General features: G+C 37.6%; 1 protein-coding gene across 3 annotated transcripts; it reads right to left on the reverse strand.

Annotated features, from left to right (window-relative positions):
* Positions 1–4911: 4911 nt before the first annotated feature.
* On the reverse strand, positions 4912–27647 carry LOC105034925 (uncharacterized). Of its 3 annotated transcripts, XM_073256694.1 has the most exons (8): positions 27454–27634; positions 23830–23875; positions 23668–23721; positions 23338–23455; positions 7401–7518; positions 5687–5757; positions 5513–5599; positions 4912–5428 (listed from the first exon to the last, which is right to left on the reverse strand). In XM_073256694.1, exons 4-8 carry the CDS (start codon positions 23440–23442, stop codon positions 5180–5182), a joined length of 630 nt encoding a protein of 209 aa, XP_073112795.1. In that variant the 5' UTR covers positions 23443–23455; positions 23668–23721; positions 23830–23875; positions 27454–27634; the 3' UTR covers positions 4912–5179. The 3 variants fall into 3 exon arrangements, with proteins under 3 accessions (XP_073112795.1, XP_010908561.1, XP_073112796.1); XM_010910259.3 differs by lacking the exons at positions 23668–23721; positions 23830–23875 and having other exon boundaries at positions 27454–27647; XM_073256695.1 differs by lacking the exons at positions 23338–23455; positions 23668–23721; positions 23830–23875; positions 27454–27634 and adding an exon at positions 8207–8357.

The following is a 27647-nucleotide window of genomic DNA, read 5'->3' on the forward strand; positions in this document are numbered from 1 at the left end:
CTATGTCATACATGGTGTACATTAGTTTACAAAATCAATAGCCTACTACACTGTCAATAAGGAAAGGCCTTCAAGATAAACTCCAAGAAAGCCTTTACAAAATCAATAGCAATTTCCTACGTGCTCTCTTGGAGAAATGGGGCTCTATTACACTATGGATATCATGGACAAGGGCTATTATTTGTACAAGCCAGCAGCTCTAGCAAAAGGGCAAGCCAGATATTGGATCAACTGCTAAGAAGGCATTAGATAAGGAGACCCTTTATATCCCTTCTTCTTAATTTTTGCCATAGATGTACTTACTAAAATTCTAAATCAAGCTAGCGAGCAGGGTATTATTAAATTGATTTGACAGAAAGAGCTGTAACTATCACTATGCAAATGACATGCTTACTTGTTTGCCAAGTGGGAGAATTACAAATCACTGCAATGAAGCTAATCCTATCCAACTTTTAATTAATATCTGGCCTAAAGATCAATTTCTCAAAAAGCTCCATTATTTTACCTAGGGAATGTTCTAACTAGGGAAGCTAATTTCTCAAGGATGTTCGATTAAATTAGAGAAGCTACCTATTATAGGCAGTATGTTTTTGACATAAGAGCAACCAAAGTATCAATAACAACATCATGGGATTCCACATTTCGAATAAGGGACTAGCCATGTCGTCCTAACACATACATTGCATTCATCAATTCTACAACGGAAAATGGATCCATCCAAATCAAAACCTACTAATGAAGAACTACGTGACATCAGTAAATACTAGCAATGGGACAGCTAACTATTTTATGTTAATTGATGGTGTATTTTCACTATAAATATGTTGAACAAAAATCAGGGAGAACACCAACAAATGAAATATAAGATGGGCTTCTTATTTTATCATATTTTCTTTCATACCTATTTTTAAAATAAAAGTCCAAAAGTCAAAGACTTCTCCTATTACTAGAGTCATTGATCTCATTATTTAAAAAAAAAAAAAAAAAAAATCATGCATGACATTCTCATTCTTCCTCATCAAGCTCCTCCATCTATTCTCTTCCTCTTTAGGCCATCACGACCATAAGATCTTCCTTCTCCTTTTCAAGTCTCTTTCTTCTTCAAATCCCTCTCTCTTTTTGAGTCCAATCTAAGAATGATATGTATATAAATTCTTATGTTAAATAAAGCTAGGAAACTATACACTGTATGCTGGTATGATGAAGAGCATTATATTTTGAAAATGTATCTAGAGATGTGTATTGACTTGCTAGATGACTTAATTTGTTTGGCTTATATCATCTAACCATATAATATATACCAGTAAAAAGTATGGTTTGAAAATTATATATCGATTTACTTTGAAGTATATATCGGATCACTATTTGATATATGTCAAAGAAACTTATAGTATATATCAGGGAATCAACAAATATATATCACTTGACCATGTAGTGTGTATAAGTGAACATGATGTTTTGAAAACAATGTATCAATCTGTTTGGATTGCTAAATGACTAATTTATTAAATATATATCATCAGATTATATATAACGTATTAATGAACGTCTTATTCCATAAATTATATCAATTTACTTAGAGATATATTGGTTTACTAGGTGACTAATTTATTTGATGTGTATCATTTAGTTATATAGTATTTATTGGTAAAAAGTATATCCTAAAAATAAAGAAGAAAGGGGATATCATGCATGATTTTTTTTAAAAAAATTTTAATCACAGAACCAACAACTTTGTTTATAGATGTTCTTGACTTTTGGGCTTTTGCTTTAAGATGGGCACCAAGAGAAATATTGCAAAATAGGAAGCACGTCCCATATTTCCTTCTTTGGTGTCCAACTCATATAATTTTTGTTCCAATATATTTCCCTATGCCACCTTCTCTAAATAATCCTTTATAGATCCCCCATGCCCCAAAGTCAAAAATGAGGGAAGAACCAAGAAGTCTCAAGAAAAAGGTCCAGCTAAGGAGGTCTAAGCTCCGTAATAGCAAACTTAGGAAGATTAATATTACCTACCTTGAGGGGGGCCAAAACTAAGACAGCCTCGAGGAGGGGTGCATGGAGAATTTGATTGGCACTTGGGCAAGGGCTCGTCCTGGGTTGATGTCTCGTAAGGAAATCTTTTAATCTCTCCTCTCTCTTTAATTTATCTGGCTTAGTCTTTTTATTTCCTCTTTTTGAGATTCCAAGGGGAAGGTGAGGTATTTAAATATCTTCCTCCCTTCCCTGCCAAATCCTCAGATTTGTATTACTTTAATTATTTTTATATGACTTTTTGTTTATATTTATTTACTACTCCCGAATCAGTTTAACTCTCTTTGAATCTCTAATTTCCAAACACTTTGAAACCCCTAGGTTGGTTGTGTCCATGTCCTGGGAAGGGTAAACCTACATCAAACGTCTCCTATGGAAGCAATCTTGGCATCTCGGTGGCTGTAGAAGCATTGAGTGGCGATGAGTCCATTAGTATAGCAGTCAAATCCTATTAGTGGGGACAATCCTTCGTCAAAGAGCAAGGTGTAGTGCCATTAGGTCCTACACTTAAAAATTCTAAGACAACTTCCTTTTTTTTCTTGTTTTTATTTTTATTTTTATTTTTATTTTGGATCAATAGGAGCACTCATGCAACCAAGAGAATTAAAAGATAGATCCTGTTGTTGCTGGAAGGCCAACATGTATCAATTTTACTCCTTACCCATCTACCTAGGCTTCCATGTCGGCTTATCAACAAAATAGACAAAATTCGAAGGGTACGTCTATGAAAAGGAGCAGCTGCTCTTGTCAAGTGGGGGCGATTTGTGCGTGTCAAAAGAAAAAGGTGGGCTGGGACAATGAAATCAAGCTCCACCCTCTAATCGCTACAACTTATTGCAAGAGTGAAAGATTTGGCATGCGTAGAAGAAAATGCTTACCCTCAATGTCAACCAATTTGAAAAAGCCTCTCTGGTGTTTAATACTGGAAGAGGGTTCCAAGATATATTTCTAGGAGGAAGAATTTTGGATGATTGGCGTTCCAATATGCTCTCTTCCCATGATCACTATATTTTACAGAACCCTACAATACTGTGCGCAGATGGCACCATACAATACTGTGAAGCTGTGGATGGTAGCCATCAAGAGATGGACAGCCACCTAACAAAGCAATCCACGAGCGCATACTACGTCAGACATGGTGTACGTTGTTGGATGGAGGCCATCTAAAAATCCACTGCACTCCACGTTGTGGCACGCACCACAAATGATTCTACATGTCAACAGTTTGGCATCTCAAAGTCTCTCTTGCCCAGTTGCAACTTACCTCCGACCACAACAGGAGGATGAAGAATAGACCGGTGATTGATCTGCTCAATCTCACGACACTTGATGCTCAATACAAAATATTTACTCTTCTAAATTCACAAGGACTTAGCCTGGGCTGCCACCCTATATGGATATCTGTTGTTTCTGCGAGAAATACAATCTAACTTGTTTTTAGGTAGGAAGTTCTTTTTGGAAAAAATAGAAATGTCAGCCCTGGATGCTCTTACTCTAATGAAACTATAAAATATACCATATTTTATACAATTAGATACAGAAACCCACCCTCTCTCTAGTTTGGAAAACGAAGAGAACCAAGAAAAAAAAAAAAAAAAAAAAATTGGGGGTGGGGGCGCGCTTGGTTGGGATCAATTAGTAGACATGGTATGTTGGGAGTGTTTGGAGGGAGGGAGAAATCGGTGGATTTTTAGTAATTAAGGGTTGTCAGGATCAATTAGTAGACATGGTATGTTGGGAGTGTTTGGAGGGAGGGAGAAATCGGTGGATTTTTAGTAATTAAGGGTTGTCATGTACAATGCATTATTCCTAATGAAAGAGTGGAAGTTACTTGGAAGAGAACGTGCAACGAGGCCTTAGATTTGTTTTTGGGATCAAGCTTCTGATCTTCTTCCATTTGCTTCTGAATCTCAAGAATGAACCGGTGGGCGTTCCTTGTGTTACTTCCACTGTTTTCCTTCCTTCATTCTCCTGATTTTCTGTTCATTCTACTTCTACAGCTTCTCGTAACCGTCTTTTTTTTTTTTTTTTTACTCTTCTTCACTAAAATTGCTGGTTAAAAGTTAAAACATTTCTTTGCCCCTAAAGCCAAAAAAAAAAAGGGAAAAAGAAAAGCTCCAACAGAGTTTTCAAAGCCTTATATGGAAGCATGTTGCACTTCAACTAATGGTAAATTATTTTTGGGTTGATGGATGGACAGCTACCACATTTATTGCTTCCTCAGCGGTAAGAACGAGTTATAGAGCTATTTCTGCATAACATTATACCTGCATTATCTTGTTATCTTTCTCATGAATATTAAAAAATACCTGAAAAACTCGTGTTGCTTAAAAAAGATGGAGCTTTTACCTACCCCTTCAAAATATAGAGGGATCATCCAAAGCCAGAAAAATTGAACCAGGTGACACCACCCCAATCGCCTCATCAAGTAATTGTTCTGTTCCTGGCTCGTAAAAGATGTCCAATACGGTCACCACTTGCCAGAGAATCCAATCTCAACACTCAAAAGGCCCAAGATTCATAACAGACCACTTTGGCAACCACTGATTTGACTGTAAAAGTCGATTGTTGCCTTCTTTTTTTTTCTTCTTTTTTTTTTTTTTTTTTGTGTGCGTGTGCGTGTGCGTGCGGGGTAAGACAGTACAAGTTGGTTGACCAACCTTGCAACGCATCATTTTATCAGTGTTTCAGAATTCAGAATTGATTCAGCCACTTAGGGAGCATGTAAAGGTAAGATGGTACAAGTTGGTTGACCAACCTTGCAACGCATCATTTTTTCAGTGCTTCAGAATTCAGAATTGAGTCAGCCACTTAGGGAGCATGTAAATCCAAATAATCAAAATCCATATCAATGACTTAGCAACCAAAAGAACATGAATGAAATGATGTATTTCTATATTTATCTATATTGCATACTCTGCGGTAAGCGCCATGACATTTAAGTGAAACTTTTGAGATAGATTCTTAGACTAATATCATCTCAAGTAACTTTAATGCTAAAGAATACTACCCTTTTTTACTCAAAAACATTAAACGAGGAAAACTCGAGTCTTGTGAGATGTTCCTCAGCAGTAAGCGTCAATACATACCAAAATTTCATATAAAGCAGTCCAAAGAAAGGCAACCAAAAAAAAGGGAGCACTTAACGGCCTCTTCTCCTTTTTCCCTTGCCCTTTTTCTTCCCTTTCCCTTTCTTCTTTCCTTTACCAACCTTGATGTGCGATCTATCACCACCTTTTGGTGGACTCGGCGCCAACAGATGATTCACATTAAGCACACCTTTCCTGAAATAGCCTTCACTTGCCTTCAACACTCTGTCTTCAGGTTTTAGCTTCTGTGGTTTATTATTGCTTTTTGCAGCATTCTTGGCAAATCGACCAAGAACCAACCCCTAAAATTAGCACACCATAAACTTTGAGACATCAGCACGGTAAAGATGGCATGAAATAGTCAAATAACTACCATGAAACATTACCTCTTCTATTTTCTTTTGTTCTCTTCGCTTTTGATTTTTCATTGCTGGTTTTGCCACACTAAGTGGCGTTCTATGCTTCTTAGGAGGCTGGTTAGAGGATAATGCATGAAGTTACAGAAAAGTTGGAGAAATTGCTGATATCAGGGATTGCCAAAGGTCTGAAAGGATTCTTACCTTCCCACCCAAAGCAACAACATTCTGGTTCTCCAACTTTTTCCTCTCCTTCCAGGACATATTAGAGGCACCTTAGTGAAATAGAAAGAGTGTAGGTGAGAGGGTAAGATGTGCTGGAATGTATTTCTTACTACTTTTAAATATAATGAAGTTTAAAGAAAGACAACTTGCAAATGAAAATGCCAAATACAAAAATATGCAGTGATGTATCATCTGCTAGGGTCATCTGTTGTTGATGAAAATGCTCTCTCTCTCTCTCTCTCTGTGTGTGCACAAGCGTTTTTTTCTTTCTGATTCATTAAGTGTCTCAAATGTTTTTGCAACAAGAATTAGTCGGTCTTGGCCACGGTAACAATTTCTCTAAACCAAAAGAATATTACCTAATGGTGATTGCTAGCCATCAACGAAAAGAAAAGATTATTAGATACCATCGAACAAAAAGTGCCCCATATCTTATTAAATAATTAAGTAGGAAAATAGATCACCAAAGCCAATAATTGAAAATAGTAAATTAGACAAGAAATAATGTTGTATAGTCCAAAACATGAGTTACAATGCATAAATTAGTGCTAACCAAAGGGACTAAGTTCCAGGTCTAGTAAAAACTAAACATGTTAAAGATTAAACCAAACCATTGGAGATACAAGCATATACAGTTTCAAAACCAACACTAGATCTCCATCCTCATGGAATTCGAACTTGCCTGACCAAGGGCATGATGCTGCCTCTGATTATCCAAAGGAGCTTTCTATGAAGCACTTATACAGAAATGCTTTTACAAGAACTATTTTGTTAGTGTTGGAGTCAAGTTTGGCCATCAAAATCCAACTTCATGGAGATGTAGGTCTAGATTGAGGACTCCAACATGGCCCACAAAATTCGTATGGGTTTGGATATGGTCCAGAATAAGTCGATTAAATCTGAGTTAACCTAGTCTACCTGCATCCCCAATATATTTGTTTTTGATCAAAGAAAATCATTACTATAAGAGTGGAAATAAAAGAATATTCCTTATATAAGAAAAGCAAAAAGCAGATTTTCCTAGGAAAAGCCTTTTGGCTTCTGACATTTTAAGCATTACCAAACACCATATTTCTATTTCCTTTTTCTAAAAGTGCTTTGTTGATTTGAAAGGTGGAAATGTGCATTCCCTAACAATACTAATAGTATTAATGCCACACAAACTAGCTGACTTTCATGACTCCGGTAACATCTGCAAGACTAATTAGAAAGCTAGAGAAGATTTAAGAAGTTGCAGGAGAAAAAATCTCAACAGCACACCACAATAAAAATCATAATTACTTCAGACCTTTATTTATTTTGGAATCAGCAAACAACACATGATTCTTCTGATCCAGCACCTAGAATATGGCCTTTACACTATCAATTGTTTGAAATATTTAACATCCCCCTGAACTAAATAAGGTAATTTCTCTGAATTACTAACCATTACCAATCCAGACAGATTTTTTTTTCACTCCCTTGATCTAGTGCAGTATAAAAAAAAGAACACCTAATGGTCATACAAGGTAAAGCAATAAGCATTACTGCACACATTGATGTACTGGATACATGAATTGGTCTACTCAGCAAAAATGGTATATGATAAAAATCACATGTAACAGATAAAGGATATCTCAAGCATCAAGTATAGGAAGAGGCAAGATCAATGGAAATATTAACTTTTTACGCAATGGAAATTATAGATTTTTACCCAAGTATTCTATATCCTTTAATACTTTTGATATATCCATTTCCTCATTCTCACTCTCCAGATGATTAGAAGATTCTCTAGCCACCGGCTTCTGATACATATCTGCAATGTTTGATGACTGCAGAATGAAACAAATAAAGACAATTTGATTAAACAACAGCAGCTATCAGCCATTCAGATTTACCAGAATGGGAATGAAAAACATGATCAGCAAGAATTAAAAGATCAAAACTATTTATCTAAGGCAAGCATGGCAGATGCACAAAAATGAAAAATGAGCAGCGCAAAATTACAACAACAAAGTGAAAAATGCATACACTTCAATGTTATAAGAATCCAGAAAGGCAAGATACATGAAAGATATGAAAGGATGTCTTTTTTGAGAATAATGGAGCGCCACCAACTTTAGAGATATGATGGAAGAATCACCCAGGTCAAATACATGGTGAAACACCTCCTGGAGTTTGAACTTCGAACCTCCTCCAAATGGAGGTGAAATTGCTGAATTATTGCCCAGTTTGCAAAAGATATAAAGGCATCGACAACTGAGAGTAGTACCCGTATAAGCTTCTAGGATGACCATTATAAGCTACAAGACCTAACCATCAAGTTATAACATATTTGGTTGTAAACATCATGGATTTGGACTGCACCATTGCAGTATTAACTAGTAGTACGATAATGACATACAGCAACACAATGGTTCATTACGTTCATCAGGTTCCACCAAGGCCAAATTTGTGAAATCATGGTAAATGATACTAAGCAAAGATCAGTCTAATTCAGAAGCAATGAAGAATATTTACTTCAACTTTCCAAGTGTGACATAGGATGTTTCAGCTGAGACCAGTGCCTAGAAGCAGTAGGCAGATATGTGTGATCAATTTACTTGTATGCACCAAAACACTTGAATTACTTAGAGCTCGATATTCATGTCTGCACCAACCCCCCACCCCCTCCCTCCCGCGCAAAATGAAACATGCGTGGCTGTGCCTGCGTCATTGCATATACACAAAGATCAAAGTATTTGTCAAGATGTAAACAGCATAACAGCTCGAAAGAAACATCTTGGGTAGTTTAAAAGACCAGAATCCTTAGAGCATTAGAAAATTGCAGATTGTCAAAATTGTCATTGATTGAGATCTGCCTTTGATATTTAGAACTTTCATAATGCTGGAAACTAATTTAATTAGTAGCTTCTTTGATTTTATGGCCCTCCACGAGTTTATATAGTAAAAATGGAGATAAATTGCTCTCTCTAGTTTGGACGGCTGGATGATGTGATGATGTTAGGTGTCTTTGGCATCATTTTCATTTCTCCTATTTCCTGAAACAACTCAACTCAACTAATCCTTAATCCCAGCTAGCTGGGTTGGCTATATGAACTTTCTCCCCCATTCCACTCTGTTAAGAGCCACACTTTCTAAAAGATGCAACAATATCAAGTCCTTCCTTGCTACTTCATCCCATGCGATTTTCAGCAAAACACTGTCCCTCTTTCCTTCTCAATGTATCAAATCACTCCTTCGTACTGGTGCATGTTAGATGTGTGCCCTAGATGCCAGATCGGCTGACACATTCCTATACAGATCTAAGGGCAAATTTGTAATTTTGACTATAAATGAATAAAAGGATTATTCTTCTATCACATTGTGTACATTGTGTCTGTGATACATCCTTTGAGTTAGTAGGAATGTAAATTCATATTTTCAAGAGTTGAAAATTTAAGGCATGAATTTACATAACTAACTCATAAACAGCTCCTGACCATAGGATCATCACAAGGATGGTGATCGATCCGAAAGGTTGGTGTACGATCGCTTCCTTAGGGTAGATGTGTCTTGAGTCTACGGTGTGGAGACACCGGAGCAAGAGTACAGATATTCATTGAGAACGAGAGTACTGAGCGTGACCACCTCGAGCAGTCGTAAAGAAGTCTACCTTCTCGTCAATGACTAGCTCGATGCTGCAGTTGTGTGTCTAGTTCTTTGACCTGAGGTGCATCGACAGTTCACCTTGAGTGTGTTATAGTTTGACTACACCATAACTCGATTTTCTAGCCATTCGGAACCCTGAGGTGTATGTTGGCTGTAGCATATTCATTGTAGGAACTAGGTCGCACCAAGATGGGATCTATCAACCTCGGTAGATGAGAGTAGTCCTATGATGATCGAAAGATCGAGTCCTTAAATCCATGGCCATGGCAGAGTGAAATAATGGAAAAAGAATTTTCCATTGGAGTTTCACATCGGACTCGGATCGATTGATTAATTCATATGACTGATGTTGGATTTGACGAGTTCACCTTAACCCTAATTCAGTCGAGACTCATGATAGAGGAACTCAATCACACAGTAGCTGCACCGAGAGGTTCATCTTCAGTTCTGATGGATTGCCACCATATACTGCTACGTGTCACTGGTGGATTTTGGGAGCAATTAGAATGATATTGATGATCGATCATTCTAATTGTCTGAATCAGAAGAGTTCTGGTCCATCAAAAAGAGTTTCGATGATGTCGATGATGAGATCACGACATGTCTCATTACCATACGGAATTGAACCTAACTGAGTCACACAAACAAGGTTAGGGTCTGGATGTCATCAATTGGACTAACCCAATTGATTTGGATAAGATCCAATTAGGTTCAAGAAAATCGTGCTAGCAATCGATTGAGCCTAACTTTCTCCTCGTGTAATTTTTGTCTCTACTGAGCCAAATGTGATTTGACTCATCCTAAGAACCTTAGGAAGGTTTCTTTCAGTATAAATGAAGATTGTTCAGCTCAGAAAAGGCTTGTCTTAATTCATGAGATGAATTTAAGACAAACCTGCTAATTCCTAGCACCTGCCAATTTTATTTTAGGATATCTGTCAAAAGTTGACATATGACTCTTAAACTGAAGAGGACTCATTGGAGGATTTTTGTAGAGTGTCTACATGCCAAATCCAATTGAATTGGGATGCCATAATCAGATTATGGCATGAGCCCAATTGGATTTAAGTGGGCGCCCCAAATGGATAAGAACCAAAGAGTCCTGATAAACTTGGACTCTTTGACGCCACCTTGATTGAGCTTATCCATTGTTGGCGCCAACTTAGGAGAGAGGATGGGGGTTCTTATCTGATGTGATCAGATGACATCATTCCACCAATCAGAATTTTTTCAAAATTTATTAAAATTTTTGATTGGTTGAATGATGTGGCACTGCACAGCATACAGGGTCTATATAAACCCTGTTGAGCCTAGGGTTTCACGGAAGAAATTGTTTTATGCACAAAACCCAATAGCTGCCGCCCCTACCCTCTTCTCCACGTCCTCCCTGCTCTCCTTCCTCCCCTCTTCACATCCAAAAAGTTGGACGTCCATCTGGCAGAGATCTAAGGCATGGTGATGCCGGGAACAGAAGACTGCAGGACATCTTCGACAGACTGCTGCTCCAACTTCAGAAGGAGTTCTGAAGCACTTCCTAATCAGATTTAGATCTGATTTTTGGAGTATAGATTTGCAAGGAGAAGACATTCCAGATCCTGCTCGAGTGGGATACCGGTAGAGACCAGGCGCTTGCGTGGCTACATTAGAACCTCAGACTGTGCAGAGATCATTTACAGGATAATCAGATTACCCTTGAGGTATTTCTTCTTTTATCATAGTTTTAGATTTAATTTTAGATTTCAAATATCAGATAATAAAATTAGATCTAGAGAATTAGATCTGAAATATGTAGGATAAATTTTTTTTAAATTATTCCGCTCCATATTTGATGAAATCTGAAAGATCTTACGTGAAGAAAACGTTTCTCCTCCCTTTAAGTGGTATCAGTTGTTGACTCTATTTCAGATCTATTTTAGATCTAATTTTAATTTTAATTTATCTGATATTAAATGATTTCAGATGTCACATCAGATGTGATAGGATCTGAAATCAAAATATTTAAAATTAAATGTAAGAAAATCTAACATGCATAAGATGCATGACTAGACTAGGATTAACTGAATCCATGAATAGTCTTAAGTTTTATATTTTAATGAGATTAAAATATAAATTAAATATAATTTATTTTTTTATTTTTTTGATGTTATAATTGTTATAATCAGATCAGAAAATAAAAAATAAAATTTTAATTATTTCATAAAATTGATCTGTTGCATGCCTAGACTAATTGTAGAATTGTTCTAGTAACTTATCTAGAATAGTTTTTATTTTGAATAGTTCATTTAAATTCTATTTTTCAGATATTACATGTGATGTATCAGATCTGAAAGCATGTTAATTAGATTGATTTTTGATACATGAGATGTATGCAAAGCATGTATTAGTTAGATCTTAAATTGTATATGTGATATGTTAATTTAGATCTAACTAGTTTTGTAGTTAAATTTATATTTCTGATTAAGGTGTTCCTCATGGCCGTCCGGTCATAAGAATAAAGTAGGGTTTTAAGACCCTCTCTTCTCATTCAATGGGGCGTTCATATGACGTGTAGGGGTGCCGCGCGTCTTATCCTTAATCAGAAATCAAAACTTACTTTTCTGCAAAACCCTAGATCCTGAAACCCAAAGATTTATTTTACATGCTTTGTTTATGAACCCAAACTTAATTAATGAATTAAGCTTATGAAATTCAATTAGGTCTAAAATTGAGAATTTCAGATCTAAGACATTTTCATAAAATTGGGTTCGGACTTAGGTAGCTCAACTAGGTCTAGCGGTTGATCAAACCGAATCAAGAGTTGGTTAGGTGGGATCATGAAAGCTAATAATTGACCAGCCTAATAGGATTAAGTCTGGATCAAGGTCGAATCACATTTAGATGTGACTCGATTAAGTTAAGACCTAATTTGGCTCAGTGGTTAGAGCCTGGATTGTAGGCTAACCCAATTAGTTCTGGTTCGACAATTTGGTGTCTAAGGTAAGTTGGCAGATGCGACCGACTGGTTTTTAATTGGGAGCTACTCGACTCGAATGCGTTCTTGTCGAGTTAATGGCATATCCCTCCACCGGTCTCACTTACCTGGCCATATGTGTCGACTCAGTTCTGATTAGAGGTGGCTAACAATTCGAGCTAACCCATGCCACTAGGTTAGTCATAATTGTTATGACTATGTCAAGTCAAGTTTAATGAGACCTAAATCAAATCTTCCTAAGAAAATATTAAGTCTAGGTCTTCCACCATTGTGGATGTGCGGGCCCTTCCGGGTTGATTGTTCTCGATGGTTACAGTGGCTCAGTTGCACGGAAGATGCAACCATGTCCATTAGGCATTGGATGCTACGGATTAGAGGATGGGTTGGGCTCAATATTTCGGATACGGTGAGGGATCCAATCAGGAATCTAGTTCTGCAAATGGTGGGTTGACTTAACTAAGGATTGGAGCAATATCCCGGACCGGTGAGCTTCATGAATTAGAAACTATTTTGGGATGCACCATAATTAGAGAATCATTGGACAAAGAGTTGTCCACTCATCGGTTGACCCATCACCAATAACTGTTAGGTGAGGTGGTCAGCCAGTTGGTGAGACCGCACTACCACTAAAATCACTGATCACGGAGATTTTCACATCCTCTACCAAGGGAGTGTAGGGATCTGAGAAAATAGTGGGAGCCTAATTTATTTAAAAATGAAAATCCTAAACAAATTGGTTGAGTCTGATTACAAATCTAACTAGAACTTTTGACTCTCTACAGAAATATGTCTGCCTCAACCCCCTGACCAAAATTCTAACACCCATAGACTGACTGGACCAATTTCAAGAATGGTTGAGGAACTACAGAATTGTTCTGGATTCTGAAAAATTGACTCATGTCTTGGACCAGGACCCACCTGCCATACCAGCACGTTCGACTGTTGAACAGAGAGCGTCTCTGAAAAAGTGGACGGATGATGATAACAAAACAAGATACTACATGTTGGGTGCAATGTCTGATGACTTGCCAGCGCAACATGAGAATATTTTGACTACCCGCCAAATGTTGGCTCACCTACAAGACTTGTTTGGTGAACAGAGTCGCACGGCCAAGTATCAAGTCTGTCAAAGACTTTTAAGGCCAAGATGCGTGATGGGCAGTCAGTCCAAGATCATTGTTTGACAATGATCAAGGATCTTGAGGAGCTTGAGAAGCTCGGTATCATCTTAGACAAGGATTTTCAGATTGATGTGATCCTTCAGTCCTTGTCCGATGCATATGGTCAGTTCATCATGAACTTTCATATGCATAAGATGCAGTGTACCTTGGCCGAGTTAATGAACATGCTGGTTACGGCTGAGCTTTCTATGAAGGGTTCAAAAGGCTCAGTTCTTACTGTGGAGCGACTTCTTCCAAGAGAAAGTCTTTTGGAAAGAAAAAGAAGTCTGCGAAGAAGCAGAAGGTGGATGGGAAGAAGAGGAAGCGAACTGTCCTCAGTACCTGGCCACCCTAAAGAACAAGAAGGATGGTCCTTCTGGAGGTATGCTCATTTTAGAATCTAACTTACGTTTCTTCTGCATCCAGTTGGGTGCTTGACTCTGGTTCTAGTGCTCATTTGTGCACTTCTATGCAGGGTCTTGAGGAGAGCAGGAGGCTGAGGGATGGGAGATGATCCTACGCATCGGAACGGAGCAAGAGTTGCTGCTGTGGCCGTGGGAACCTACCCTCTGCGATTACCGTTAGGATTAGATTTAGTTTTAAGAGACTGTTATTATGTGCCTGCAGCAACAGAAATTTGATTTCTGTTTCATGTTTAGCACAAGAAGGCTATGTGATTAGCTTTCATAAGGACCATTGTAATATTTTTTATGAAAATAATAAAGTTGCAGATGGTTTTCTTATTAACGGTCTCTATCAGCTACATATTGATGTATCTGTATTTAATATTGAGCAAAATGTGAATGCCATAAGAATTAAAAGGCCTAGAGATAGTCTAAATGATAGTATCTGTGGCACCTAAGGCTAGGTCATATAGCGGAAGACAGGGTTAACAAATTGAGAAATTCGAGCTATTGAGTCCGTTGACTTTCGAGTCATATCCAGTTTGTGAATCATGCCTTCAAGGCAAAATGACCAAGCTTCCTTTTGTGGGACATGGGGAAAGGGCCACAGACCTACTTGCCCTAGTACATACGGATGTGTGCGGCCCATTTGATGTGCCGGCTAGAGGCAACTATATCTACTTCATTACCTTTACCGATGATATGTCTAGGTACGGGTATGTGTTTCTAATGAAACACAAGTCTGAAGCCTTTGAAAGGTTCAAAGAATTCAGACATGAGGTAGAAAAAAAAAAAAGAAAGCCCATTAAGGTTTTCGATCAGATCGAGGAGGTGAATACCTTAGTCGGGAGTTCCTAGACTATCTTAAGGACAATGGTATAGTCTCTCAATGGACTCCACTGGAACGTCTCAACTCAACGGGTTTCAGAACGAAGAAATCGGACCCTATTAGATATGGTCCGTTCCATGATGAGCTTCACGACCTCCCTGAATTTCTTTGGAGATATGTCTCATGACAGCAATTTATGTATTGAATAGGGTTCCCTCTAAAACCGTTCCTACCACACCATATGAGATATGGCATGGTAAGAAGCCAAGTCTGAATCATCTCAGAATTTGGGGTTGTCCAGCTCATGTCAAGAGACAGCAGGCGGACAAGTTAGAGTTCAGGTCTTTTAAGCTCGATTCATAGGATATCCTAAAGAGTCATTAGGATACTATTTCTATATTCCGGAAGATCACAATGTGATTGTGAGTCGAAATGCTATTTTTTCTTGAAAAACAGTTTATTCAAGATGGTGGCATCGGAAGAATAATTAAGCTCAAGGAGAATGTCTCCAAGAGCAACGAGCTAAAGAACCTGAGGAACCTAATCAATCAGAACCAGTCCTAACACAACCTCTTCCACCTCGTAGATCGACTAGGATTTCCGTCCTCCTGAAAGGTACTTAGGTACCATACAAGAGGAAGTAGAGAAATATTCCTCACGAAAATGGGCTCATGGTGATGACCCAAGACCTATGACGAGGCATATTAGATATCGACTCCGAGAAATGGTTAGAGGCAATGAGATCAGAAATTGACTCGATGCACTCAAACCAAGTCTGGACCTTGGTAGATCCACCTGAAGGTATTGTACCTATTGGGTGTAAATGGATCTTCAAGAGAAAGATAGGTGCAGATGGGAATGTGGAGACATTCAAGGCTAGGCTCGTAGCAAAAGTTATAGTCAGCGCGAAGCATTGACTATCAGGATACCTTTTCGCCCGTAGCCATGCTAAATCCATCCGCACATTGCTTGCTGTTGCAGCCTATTTCGATTATGAAATATGGCAGATGGACGTGAAAACGGCTTCTTAAATGGACATCTTGAGGAAGATATCTATATGGAACAGCCGCTTGGTTTCACATCCAGTGATGATGATCATAGATCTGCAAGCTGCAAAGGTCCATTTATGGACTTAAGCAAGCATCTCGAGTTGGAATACTCATTTCAATGATGTCATCAAAATGTTTGGTTTCATCAAGAACGAGGAGGAACCATGTGTTCAAAGGGTAGTGGAGACAGTTGTCTTCCTCGTATTGTACATAGATGACATCCTCCTAATTGGGAATGACATTCCCATGTTGACCTCAGTCAAAGTATGGTTGTCTAAGGAGTTCTCTATGAAAGATCTAGGAGAGGCATCCTTTATACTGGGTATTAAGGTCTATAGAGATAGACCAAATAGGATGCTCGGACTTTCACAGAAGATGTACATAGAGGAGGTGCTAAAAAGTTTAGCATGAAAAACTCCAAAAGAGGTTTATTACCTTTTAGACATGGCATTCATCTCTCCAAGAAGATGTGCCCTAGCACACCTGAGGAGATTGAATGCATGAGCAAGATCCCTTATGCTTCGGCAATAGGGAGCCTCATGTATGTCATGCTATGTACACGACCTGATATAGCCCATGCTGTGGTGTCACAAGCAGATATCAGTCGAATCCAGACGAAGAGCACTGGACTTCTGTGAAATGTATCCTTAAGTACTTGAGAAGGACTAAGGATATGTTTCTAGTCTTTGGGAATGAGAACTCCAGATTCAGGGATATACAGACTCAGACTTTATGTCTGATATAGATGATCGAAAGTCGACATCTGGGAGTCTGTTCATTTGCAATGGTGGTGCAGATAGCTGGAAGAGTTACAAGCAGACGGCGATTCCATCTGATCCGTGATTACCTCGAAAAAGATTATGTCGAGGTCAAGAGAGTCAACTCCATAGATAATGTGGCAGACTCGCTGACTAAGCCATTGGGCCAGCAAAAGATCGAAGCCCACCTTGAGAAGATGGGACTTAGGTATGTAACCAATTGGCATTAGGTCAAGTGGGAGTTTGTTAGATATGTGCCCTAGATGCCAGATCGGCTGACACATTTCTGTACAGATCTAAGGACAAATTTGTAATTTTAACTATAAATGAATAAAAGATTATTCTTCTATCACATTGTGTACATTGTGTCTGTGATACATCCTTTGAGTTAGTTGGAATGTAAATTCATATTTTCAAGAGTTGAAAATTTAAGGCATGAATTTACATAACTAACTCATAAACAGCTCTGACCATAGGATCATCACAAGGATGGTGATCGATCCGAAAGGTTGGTGTACGATCGCTTCCTTAGGGTAGATGTGTCTTGAGTCTACGGTGTGGAGACACCGGAGCAAGAGTACAGATATTCATTGAGAACGAGAGTACTGAGCGTGACCACCTCGAGCAGTCGTAAGGAAGTCTACCTTCTCGTCAATGACTAGCTCGATGCTGCAGTTGTGTGTCTAGTTCTTTGACCTGAGGTGCATCGACAGTTCACCTTGAGTGTGTTATAGTTTGACTACACCATAACTCGATTTTCTAGCCATTCGGAACCCTGAGGTGTATGTTGGCTGTAGCATATTCATTGTAGGAACTAGGTCGCACCAAGATGGGATCTATCAACCTCGGTAGATGAGAGTAGTTCCTATGATGATCGAAAGATTAAGTCCTTAAACCCATGGCCATGGCAGAGTGAAATAATGGAAAAAGAATTTTCCATTGGAGTTTTACATCGGACTCGGATCGATTGATTAATTCATATGACTGATGTTGGATTTGACGAGTTCACCTTAACCCTAATTCAGTCGAGACTCATGATAGAGGAACTCAATCACATAAGTAGCTGCACCGAGAGGTTCGTCTTCAGTTCTGATGGATTGCCACCATATACTGCTACGTGTCACTGGTGGATTTTGGGAGCAATTAGAATGATATTGATGATCGATCATTCTAATTGTCTGAATCAGAAGAGTTCTGGTCCATCAAAAGAGTTTCGATGATGTCGATGATGAGATCACGACATGTCTCATTACCATACGGATTGAACCTAACTGGGTCACACAAACAAGGGTTAGGGTCTGGATGTCATCAATTGGACTAACCCAATTGATTTGGATAAGATCCAATTAGGTTCAAGAAAATCATGCTAGCACTTGATTGAGCCTAACTTTCTCCTCGTGTAATCTTTTTCTGTCTCTACTGAGCCAAATGTGATTTTGACTCATCCTAAGAACCTTAGGAAGGTTTCTCTCAGTCTAAAATGAAGATTGTCCAGCTCAGAAAAGACTTGTCTTAATTCATGAGATGAATTTAAGACAAACCTTGAACCTAACTGGGTCACACAAACAAGGGTTAGGGTCTGGATGTCATCAATTAGACTAACCCAATTGATTTGGATAAGTCCAATTAGGTTCAAGAAAATCGTGCTAGCACTCGATTGAGCCTAACTTTCTCCTCGTGTAATCTTTTCTGTCTCTACTGAGCCAAATGTGATTTGACTCATCCTAAGAACCTTAGGAAGGTTTCTCTCAGTCTAAATGAAGATTGTCCAGCTCAGAAAAGGCTTGTCTTAATTCATGAGATGAATTTAAGACAACACCTGCTAATTCCTAGCACCTGCCAATTTCATTTTAGAATATCTGTCAAAAGTTGACATATGGATCTTAAACTGAAGAGGATTCATTGGAGGATTTTTGTGGAGTGTCCACATGCCAAAACCCAATTGAATTGGGTGCTATAATCAGATTATGGCATGAGCCCAATTGGATTTAAGTGGGCGCCCCAAATGGATAAGAACCAAAGAGTCCTGATAAACTTAGACTCTTTGGCGCCACCTTGATTGAGCTTATCCATTGTAGCACCAACTTAGGAGAGAGGGTGGAGGTTCTTATCTGATGTGATCAAATGACATCATTCCATCAATCAGAATTTTTTCAGAATTTATTAAAATTTTTTGATTGGATTGATGATGTGGCACTGCGCAGCATACAGGGTCTATATAAACCCTGTTGAGCCTAGAATTTTACGGAAGAAATTATTTTATACACAAAACTCAATAGCTGCCGCCCACTACCCTCTTCTCCACGCCCTCCCTGCTCTCCTTCCTCCCCTCTTCACATCCAAAAAATTGGACGTCCATCCGGCAGAGATCTAAGGCGTGGTGACGCCAGGAACAGAAGGCTGCAGGACATCTTCGACAGGCTGCTGCTCCAACTTCAGGAGTTCTGAAGCACTTCCTAATCAGATTTAGATCTGATTTTTGGAGCGTAGATTTGCGAGAAGAAGACGTTCCAGATCCTGCCCGAGTGGATACCGGTAGAGGCCAGGCGCTTGCGTGGCTACATCAGAACCTCGGACTGTGCAGAGATCATCTACAGGATAATCAAATTACCCTTGAGGTATTTCTTCTTTTATTATAGTTTTAGATTTAATTTTAGATTTCAAATATCAGATAATAAAATTAGATCTAGAGAATTAGATCTGAAATATGTAGGATAATTTTTTTTTAAATTATTCCGCCTTAGATTTGATGAAATCTGGAAGATTCTACACGGAGAAAATGTTTCTCCTCCTTCAGTGCATCCTTCTGAAAAAGAAATTCCAGAAAGAGAAATTGTTCCAAGTAATGGACATAGAAGCTAAAGATGATATAAGGCAAAGAAAAAAAAAAAACAAGTACCATACTAACAAAAGCTAAGTTTAGAGGCAGATAAGGAGCAAGATCAAATATTGAGGCATTATCCAACCATAGATAATATGAGCAAATTGGAAATGAACATCGGCTAACCAACAAAAAAGGGTCACTTATACGGTGTGTTTATTTAAAGAAGAATCAATGGAGAAGGTGCAAGGAACAATGAATGATGAGTGGTAGTCATGTTTTGACAAAGAAGAATTAACGGAGAAAGTTGCAAGGAAGATGAAAGAAGCATCACTGTACGAAATGCTTTCCAAATTTGATAAGTTTAAAAATGATATTGGTGCATCTGCTCGAATGCTTGGTAAGCCAAGAAATTGGAGGGTGAGATGGAGTGGCTACAGATTTTGGAGAGCACCTCTCTACTCTAGAATGAGCAGCTCAAGGCCTAGAAGTGCAAACCTCCTGCACCATTTTCCCCAAGCTTTCTAAAGGTGGACTAACTTTAAGTTAAATGATCTTAAAAAGAGAACAGCGGGCTTAAGCAAAAGAAGTTTAAGCCCTGCAAGAAAAAATGACAAGCATAGTCTTGAAGCTGAAGGTAGTAAAGGGCTGCTTATGTCAAAGCAAGTATCCAATAAACACTCAAATACAGCCTAAAAGAACTACTGAAGAGTGATAATATAAGAATTTTTAGTTGTTGTTGGCTTAAAAGAGTGAGGGAAGGAGCTTGCTAGGATTGAGAGTTCAAGTTACATGCCGTGGTCCAATCAAAATATAACAGACTGAGAAGTGTCAGATATGGTATGGATAACTTTAAGTAACCTTTTTTTTCTTGAAAATTAAAGTTCATTTGGATGTACTAGAATATCATGATATTTTCATGATTTTATATGTTTTCTGACATTACAAGTTGTTATACCATACACTTGGTTATGCAATGAAATTTCACAAAACTCCTAAAATCATGAAATTGGAAATTTAAACTAAGTTTTTAAAATTCACCTATTACTCTTCTTATCATCTTATGTTGTCAACTTCTAAAGCTTCCCTTGCTAACAACCAAATGTAAGCCCTAAATAATATCCACTTTCAAAATTGCAAAAAAAAAAAAAATTAAGAAAAGGATAGATCATGTATTTAAAAAGCTAGAAAAACAGCCTAGAGATATTTCCTAGATATGTTCAGGGATGAGGGAAGGGGTCTTTTTATATATATTAGAAAAAAAAGGAAACCTTTAAATGGGATATGATCTTGTGACTACCCATTATATTTTATGAATACTATTTTTATATATATGTAAAATATGTTTATTTCATTGTTTGTGCATTATAGCCATACCTTGTTGTTAGTAACAAAAGACTTCGATCTTAGGTGTTGCACTTGCTTCAATACCTCTAAAGAAATTCACTCCAGAAGTTGCTAAGTTCATTGGTGTCCCTGTCCCCCTAGGAGAGAGATTTAATTCCCTGAAGCCACAGCAAATCTGCTTGCACATTGGTTTCAAGTTCTCGCACATTCACATAGCATTTTATTTGTATAGCTTATTGATATCCATGCTTCATCGAACTCTAGTGAAGTTGATAAAGAAAGAATTGATGCTTTAAGACCAAGGCACCATAATGGCTCCACCAATATATGGACATTCTTGTGTCAAATTAAACTAGCTACTTAACTAGATGGAGTAATAAGTTAGGATCGTTGGTGTCTATGGTCTACTAAACCACAAGCTTGAAACACCACCATATAGGGGCATATCAGTCATGTACCGACACAATACATACTGCAGTATGCCCCTGCATCTTCTCATGGCTTGTCGATATGTTTCACTATGGCATATTCCAAATGGTTGTATGCCTCACTACAGGGCATCCCATATTGAGGCATATCAAATGACAACTAAACAAGTGAGCCAAACACCCACAGATTCAAATATATTGATGAAGCAAGTTACCAATCAAGCCATTCAGATATCTGTTGTGATCTTTATGGCAGTGTTGTCAAAACCAGCACCTAGGCGCCAAACAATCCACCAAGGCGCCTATAGAGCCTACAATGCCCAAGCAATCACCAACTAGGCACTCTTTCTATTGCTGATGAGATATGCATAACCATTTTTATATCTGGTACATCATTCATTTCATTTGCACCATCTTGACTATACTAAACTTGTTTTTAAGGAAATGTGAATGAAAATAACATAAGATACATTCGATTATCACTTCCCTCATTCCTTCACCCATCTCAACAAACCAAATACCTCCCTCTTCCCTTGATGTCAGGACAACTAAGCTACCTCCACTGGCCACTATCTTCCCATATGCCTATATGCCACTATAGGAAGGCCCTTCGATAGTCAAAAGCCATTTGACCACCAATAGCCCTCTAATTGGTAGCGAATAGTCTTTCAATCACCCAAAGTCCTGGAAAGCTAGGTTTTTCCCCCAAACAATCCCCTTCTTCCCTTTCTTTTAATTTATTCTTCCTCTTTTTCCTGTCCTATTTTTCTCTTCTTATCCTTCTTTGAAGGATGCTTCCTTTTTCTCACTTCTGTTCTTCCCCTTCTCATTTGAAAAATACCTTTTTCTTCTCCTCTTATTCCTCTTTTCTTCTCCTTTTCATCCCTACAGTCGTCTTCTTTTCTTCCTTAAATTGGTTTTGTTCTATACAGGCTTTTTCTCTATGCTCTATTTTCTCTTGTAACAATCTTTTTGCAAATGACTATGGAATTTTGATCAAGCTTACGAATTATGAATCCCTAGCTGTCTTGACAACCTTGCCTCATAGTTTTTGGATGTTTTAGGACCAAAAAGAAACCAATTGCTAACAACTTGATGCAAACTAGATTCAATCTATGTCCAACTAATTGAGTTTAGATGATTTAGGAATCATGGACTAATTTGTGGACTCCATAATGCTACAATGGAACAAAGCCCATTGATGTCACAAAGTGGTAAAATACCAAGAAATGCAAGTCTAAAAAAGTAGATTCACCAGCCAAAATGGTCACAATGATCGATCAAGATTTCATGGCCATAACTTGAATGAGCAAAGAATAAAATACCTCAAGCCGATTTCTTTCGTCAAGCTATAGTTGGAAGTTCATTTCAAAACCAAGGTCTTATTATCACATATTAGTGTCTGCTTGTCCTTTTCGAAAAGTTCTTCTACAAAAGAGGAAGTCAAATACTAGGACTTCTAACTTCTTCTACAAACACTTAAATATTTATATATGCATATGCATGTATGTAGAAAATCATCCATTAAGCATGGTAGGTTACTTAAATAACATATTCCATACTTTAGATGATAGCATCAGCTTTTGCAAGCTCTCATTTGGCCATCATTCAAATCCATAGAACCCAATCCATACTTCACATTTTAATATCAGTCATAGACTGCAAAATTGACCATTCATCATTAAAAGGTTGGTATTAAAAAAAAACAGCAAGCAAACACTGTCCCTCTCATATTTGGAGACATCAGGAAGTATATCAAGTGTATCATCTAAATATTCAGAATGTTTTTATTTTCCAAATATAGGATATGTTATACAAGTAGCAGATACGTATCCAGAAGTATCCAACAAGCATCAATATCTGCTATAGACATGGCATGTGATTTGGAGTATCCATGCTTCCTAGATTGATTAGCATCACGAAAGGAAAATGTAAAGTCATACGCATGAAATAGGATAGGAAAACAAAGAAAATTCAGACATCTCAAGAACAACATAAGGGTATGCAATAAAAAGAACATTGATCATTTCAAGTAGAGAGATGCTTAACATCTTCAAAATTCATTATAACTAACTCTCATGGTATTTTGCTAGAATGAAAATAAGAATATTTTGATGAACTTAACAATCCGGTCATAATCATGACCATTTATGCTGAAACTTATAAGAAGTCTTAACTTGGTAATATTTAGAATACAAAAAATTCTACACATGAATAAGTCATTGATATAATACCATGAAGTTGTGCCATTCACCAGAAGATGCTCTAGAATGAGATTTACTACGGTAGGAATTTGTAGGATCATATACAACTTTGGCTACAGCAGCTGATTTCACCATCTCCTTTGTTTTCCTAGCCAAGAAAAGGAAAGGCCAAAGAAGCATAAGTACTGTTTAATATTTCCTAAATCATATAAATGAGCTTAACTTATTTCCTAAAACAAAAAATAAAATTTTGTTATCATAGGATAACTTGAGCCAAGTGACCTTTTCAAGGGAAACAAAAAGAATACTAGAAATGGTAGAACAAGACAAGAAAAACATGTAAAGCAACAAATTACAGACCATTCTGATGGATGGGTGATGAACAAAATTGAATGCTCAATGTAAAACACATTCCTGTAATAACAATAAGAATCATGGTACATTGTACCAGTCAATACCAGTGCATACCAGACATAATGTGTCGTACTGGTACCAAAATGGTATGCTATATGGGGGGCATACCTAGCATCAGTACATTGAACCAACTCCTATAGCCAACATACCGACCCTATACCAAGAGGCTACCAAAAATATTAATACATTACTCTTATATTAAGATAAAGTAAAAATGAATTGAAGGATGACAACATGATTAGAAATTGCCCATGCTAAATTGCAATGAACTTTCTACAAGTAAATGACAATAAATGGGCAAAAAAAATATTAAGAACAGATTTTTGCTAAAACATTTCAAGCAGTGACTATGCTTGTCCAAACACTATTATGCTGTTCCCATTCCCCGTAAAGAAGGTAAAAGGTTCTTGTCAGCCAAATATCCCACCAGAAATGGATACATTTAGTTATGATTCAATACTTATTATTGTTGTGCTTCAAGCAACATGTTCCTACTTGCATCAAACAATGTATTGTCTTGCTAGAAAGCTAAGCTATATTAATAATATCCAAGAGAAAGATATCTTGAAAATTCAACTCAAAAGAGATAAGACATTGGAAAGGGAGAGAAGAAAGCAAAGAGGTCGCAAGCCATGTTTGCCGTACCATCCCATACCACCCAGTACAAGGCAATACCATACCAACACTATCATACCAATCCATACTGCATACCGATACTGTAAAAGGATGATACCGATATAAGGTCCAACATCGAGACAGCAAACCTTGGTCACAAGGATTGTAGGATCTCACAAAACTTTTTATGATAGCAAAAACCACCTTTAAAATGAGTTATGATAACCAGAACATGGATGTGGCTGGAATTTTTATGACCCGACTCACCAACCTATATCACAAATGATCCATGATAAGCAGGTCCATATGTGGCATAAATAGATTTGGGTCATAAACAAGTAAACCCAACTTAACCTATTTATTAAATAGGTGGGATTCAAATTTAGGGTCTTGACCTATCTAGCCTATTTTTACATGGTGACAATTTTAGCCCATTTAAGACTGGTTTAATTTATTTTACAACTTATTTTATAAATTCAAATTAGATAACAAGCTATTACAAACCTAATACAACAAAACCTGTTTAAGGCTACATTGCACAATAACAAACCTTGCTTTTGCTATAATTGATGACCATTATAATTGTCGAGGTTATTGTTAAATAACATTATTTGTTCAAACTAGTAGGGAGCAAACTTAAAGTGGCTACACTAAGATTTTCTCTAATCTTTATGCAAATGATAGATAAATGATATGGTCCTGATAATATATCAAAAATGAAGATATATGATTGGTTAGGAGTTGAACCAAGATAGTGGCTAATTTCAATTGTGCTAGAAGGCTAAAGAACTTTTAAAATCACTAAGGCTGCATTTGGAGGTTCCTAATTTATTTTTCAAATGAAAATAAAATTTTTGAACTTTTAAAGTTAAGATATTCTAGTACGTGTTCCGTTGTTAAAGAGAGAGTTCAAAAAATAGAAACAAATGAAGATAAAAATGAAAGGGAAGCATGAATTTGATAAATTTTATTTAAAGTTGAATTAAGGGATGCTAAGGAGTCATGGCCTCGCATCCCATGCCAACTTCCTCACTTTGTGATTGGCAAAAGCCAGCTGGGTCTTTAGAAAAGATCGATAATTTATAGAATTCCACAACCATCCCTCAAAAAGACATAGCTACATGATGTTGTGCTCCTACTTTTTCCCTTTTCCATCCCTTCTTCCTTTTCCACACAGCTATATTAATGATCACTAATTTGTTGATTTATTCAACATAATCACAAAAAATATGATGATCCAAAAATGTTAAGAACTCCATTTACATGCTTTTCTAGTACCTTATACAGAGCAAAATACACCTTTTATTTATGGTGAATTTATTTTTTCAATCATTTTATTTAATGGCTCATATTATCTAGTTGTAGATATAACTAGGTCCGCAAAATGGTTGGTTTAGAAAGAAACTTTGTAATTAAATTTTTGGTTATAGAGGAAGTTAAATATTAAAGATATTGAAATCTGATGGTTTTGTAAGTGAATGTCATCTTGGATTTTATTTCAATAAACTTAATAGAATGACTAATATTTTAATGTTTTCGGTATCATGTTCTCATATTCTGGTATCTGGATTATTTCCAAGAAGATTTATTTTTGCTTTGCATCATATGTGATTATCAGAATAAAAAGTTATAGAAAAGCTGTTCTAAGGTTTCTTAATTTATTGATTCCTGATATAAAATATGAGATTCTAAAACATATATTGAGATCTAAAAAAATAATTTTATATAGTAGGAAATATACATTAGATATTGTACAATTTCCTTATAAAATTTTCTATCAAAAGGAATATTTATATAACAACTAGGACCCATGGGGCTTCTCCTTTCCAAGTAATATGTTATAATCTTATGCATAACTGACTCGAAAAAAATAGGAAATCAATATTTCTTAAATTCAGTATCCACCCACCCATGCCCTTCGCAATAATCCCCAAGCTAAATGCAAAGAACCTCAGTGCATTTGCCTAGCTTTTCTTCATCAACACTAGCATCACGAATATATAAATGACTGCACCAAAGCATGGATTTATAAAAGTCACTATTTTTGCTGCCTACTACTTCCAGATCACTGTTAAATTTCAAGTAAAGTTCATGCACATATACCAGTTCGTAGATATGTATTAAACTGAATAAACAATAAGAAAAGAAGTTGGAATTGAGACAAAATCATGTCTAAATACCATCTGCTGGACAAAACTACTGCATGAATGATACAGCCTTTTCTCATGACTTAAAATGCATTTGACAAATTATGTATCTAGCACATAGCACAGCATGTCGCACTATTGAAATGTTGGAGAAGAGAAGATACAATGCATGAAACTCAGTAATTTATCAAACATGCAACTCCTTTATGCGGTTGTTGATTTTTCAAATCATACTGCTTGTTATACCAAAATCCACCAAAAAAAAAAAAATCTCTTGAGACCATCTATCAAGGTCATAGTGAGAATGAAAACCTAGGAATAAACGGTGAAACTACTTTTTATTCCAAATATGGCTGCACAAACTGGATACACGTTAAAAGATTTATTCGACGTGATGAGGAAAATCAAGTGGAAAAAGCATTGCTGCATTCCTAACAACAGATGAACATGGTCAATTTTTCAATAAATAGATTCAAAAATTAACAGCAAATACAAATTAATTTGTCATCACAATGATATCCTCCCAAATCTCCAGACTACGAGAAGCAATGCGAGCTGCAAAGTCTCATGAGTTTTTCGTCTATGGGAAAAAGGAGATGAATAAGAATCAGGTGAAAGTAAGGAAGGGGGAGGAAGCAGAGAGAGGAGGAGCATTGGGTGAATCAGGGGAGGTGGAGAAGGGAAGGGAAGCCAGAAAAGGAGGGGGAGCGAAAAAAGTTCATGTAATAATCGCCCTAGACCTGTGTTCTCCGTCCAACAATGGCCGCCATCCACGACGCGCCTCACCTCCCTGCTAGGTTTACAAAGGGACCGGAAGATTTTCTGGGGGCAGAGAGCCGAGACGAATTGCTGGAAGGAGGTGACGGGTGGACTGTGGAGGAGAGGAAAAGAGGGTTTGACCGCGGCCTGGAGGAAACCGACCCGCCGGATCTACCATCGATGAAGTGAGATAGGGGAAAGAGATAGGTACCTCGCCGCTTGCCGCCGGCGCAGTCGCTGGAGAATGGAATCGCCGGATGTGATCCGCCGGCACCGATCACCGAAGCAAGAGGCCGGGGCGAGAGGGGAAGGAGCTCGGGTGGGTGGAGGGCAGGCTCTCTACCCTCGTCGGTAAGGCTCGCGATGTGTTGAAAATATTCGAGTCCGACTCAAGGCGATTCTTCT

Source organism: Elaeis guineensis, chromosome 4 (genome assembly GCF_000442705.2).
Source record: "Elaeis guineensis isolate ETL-2024a chromosome 4, EG11, whole genome shotgun sequence".
Taxonomy (NCBI): domain Eukaryota; kingdom Viridiplantae; phylum Streptophyta; class Magnoliopsida; order Arecales; family Arecaceae; genus Elaeis; species Elaeis guineensis.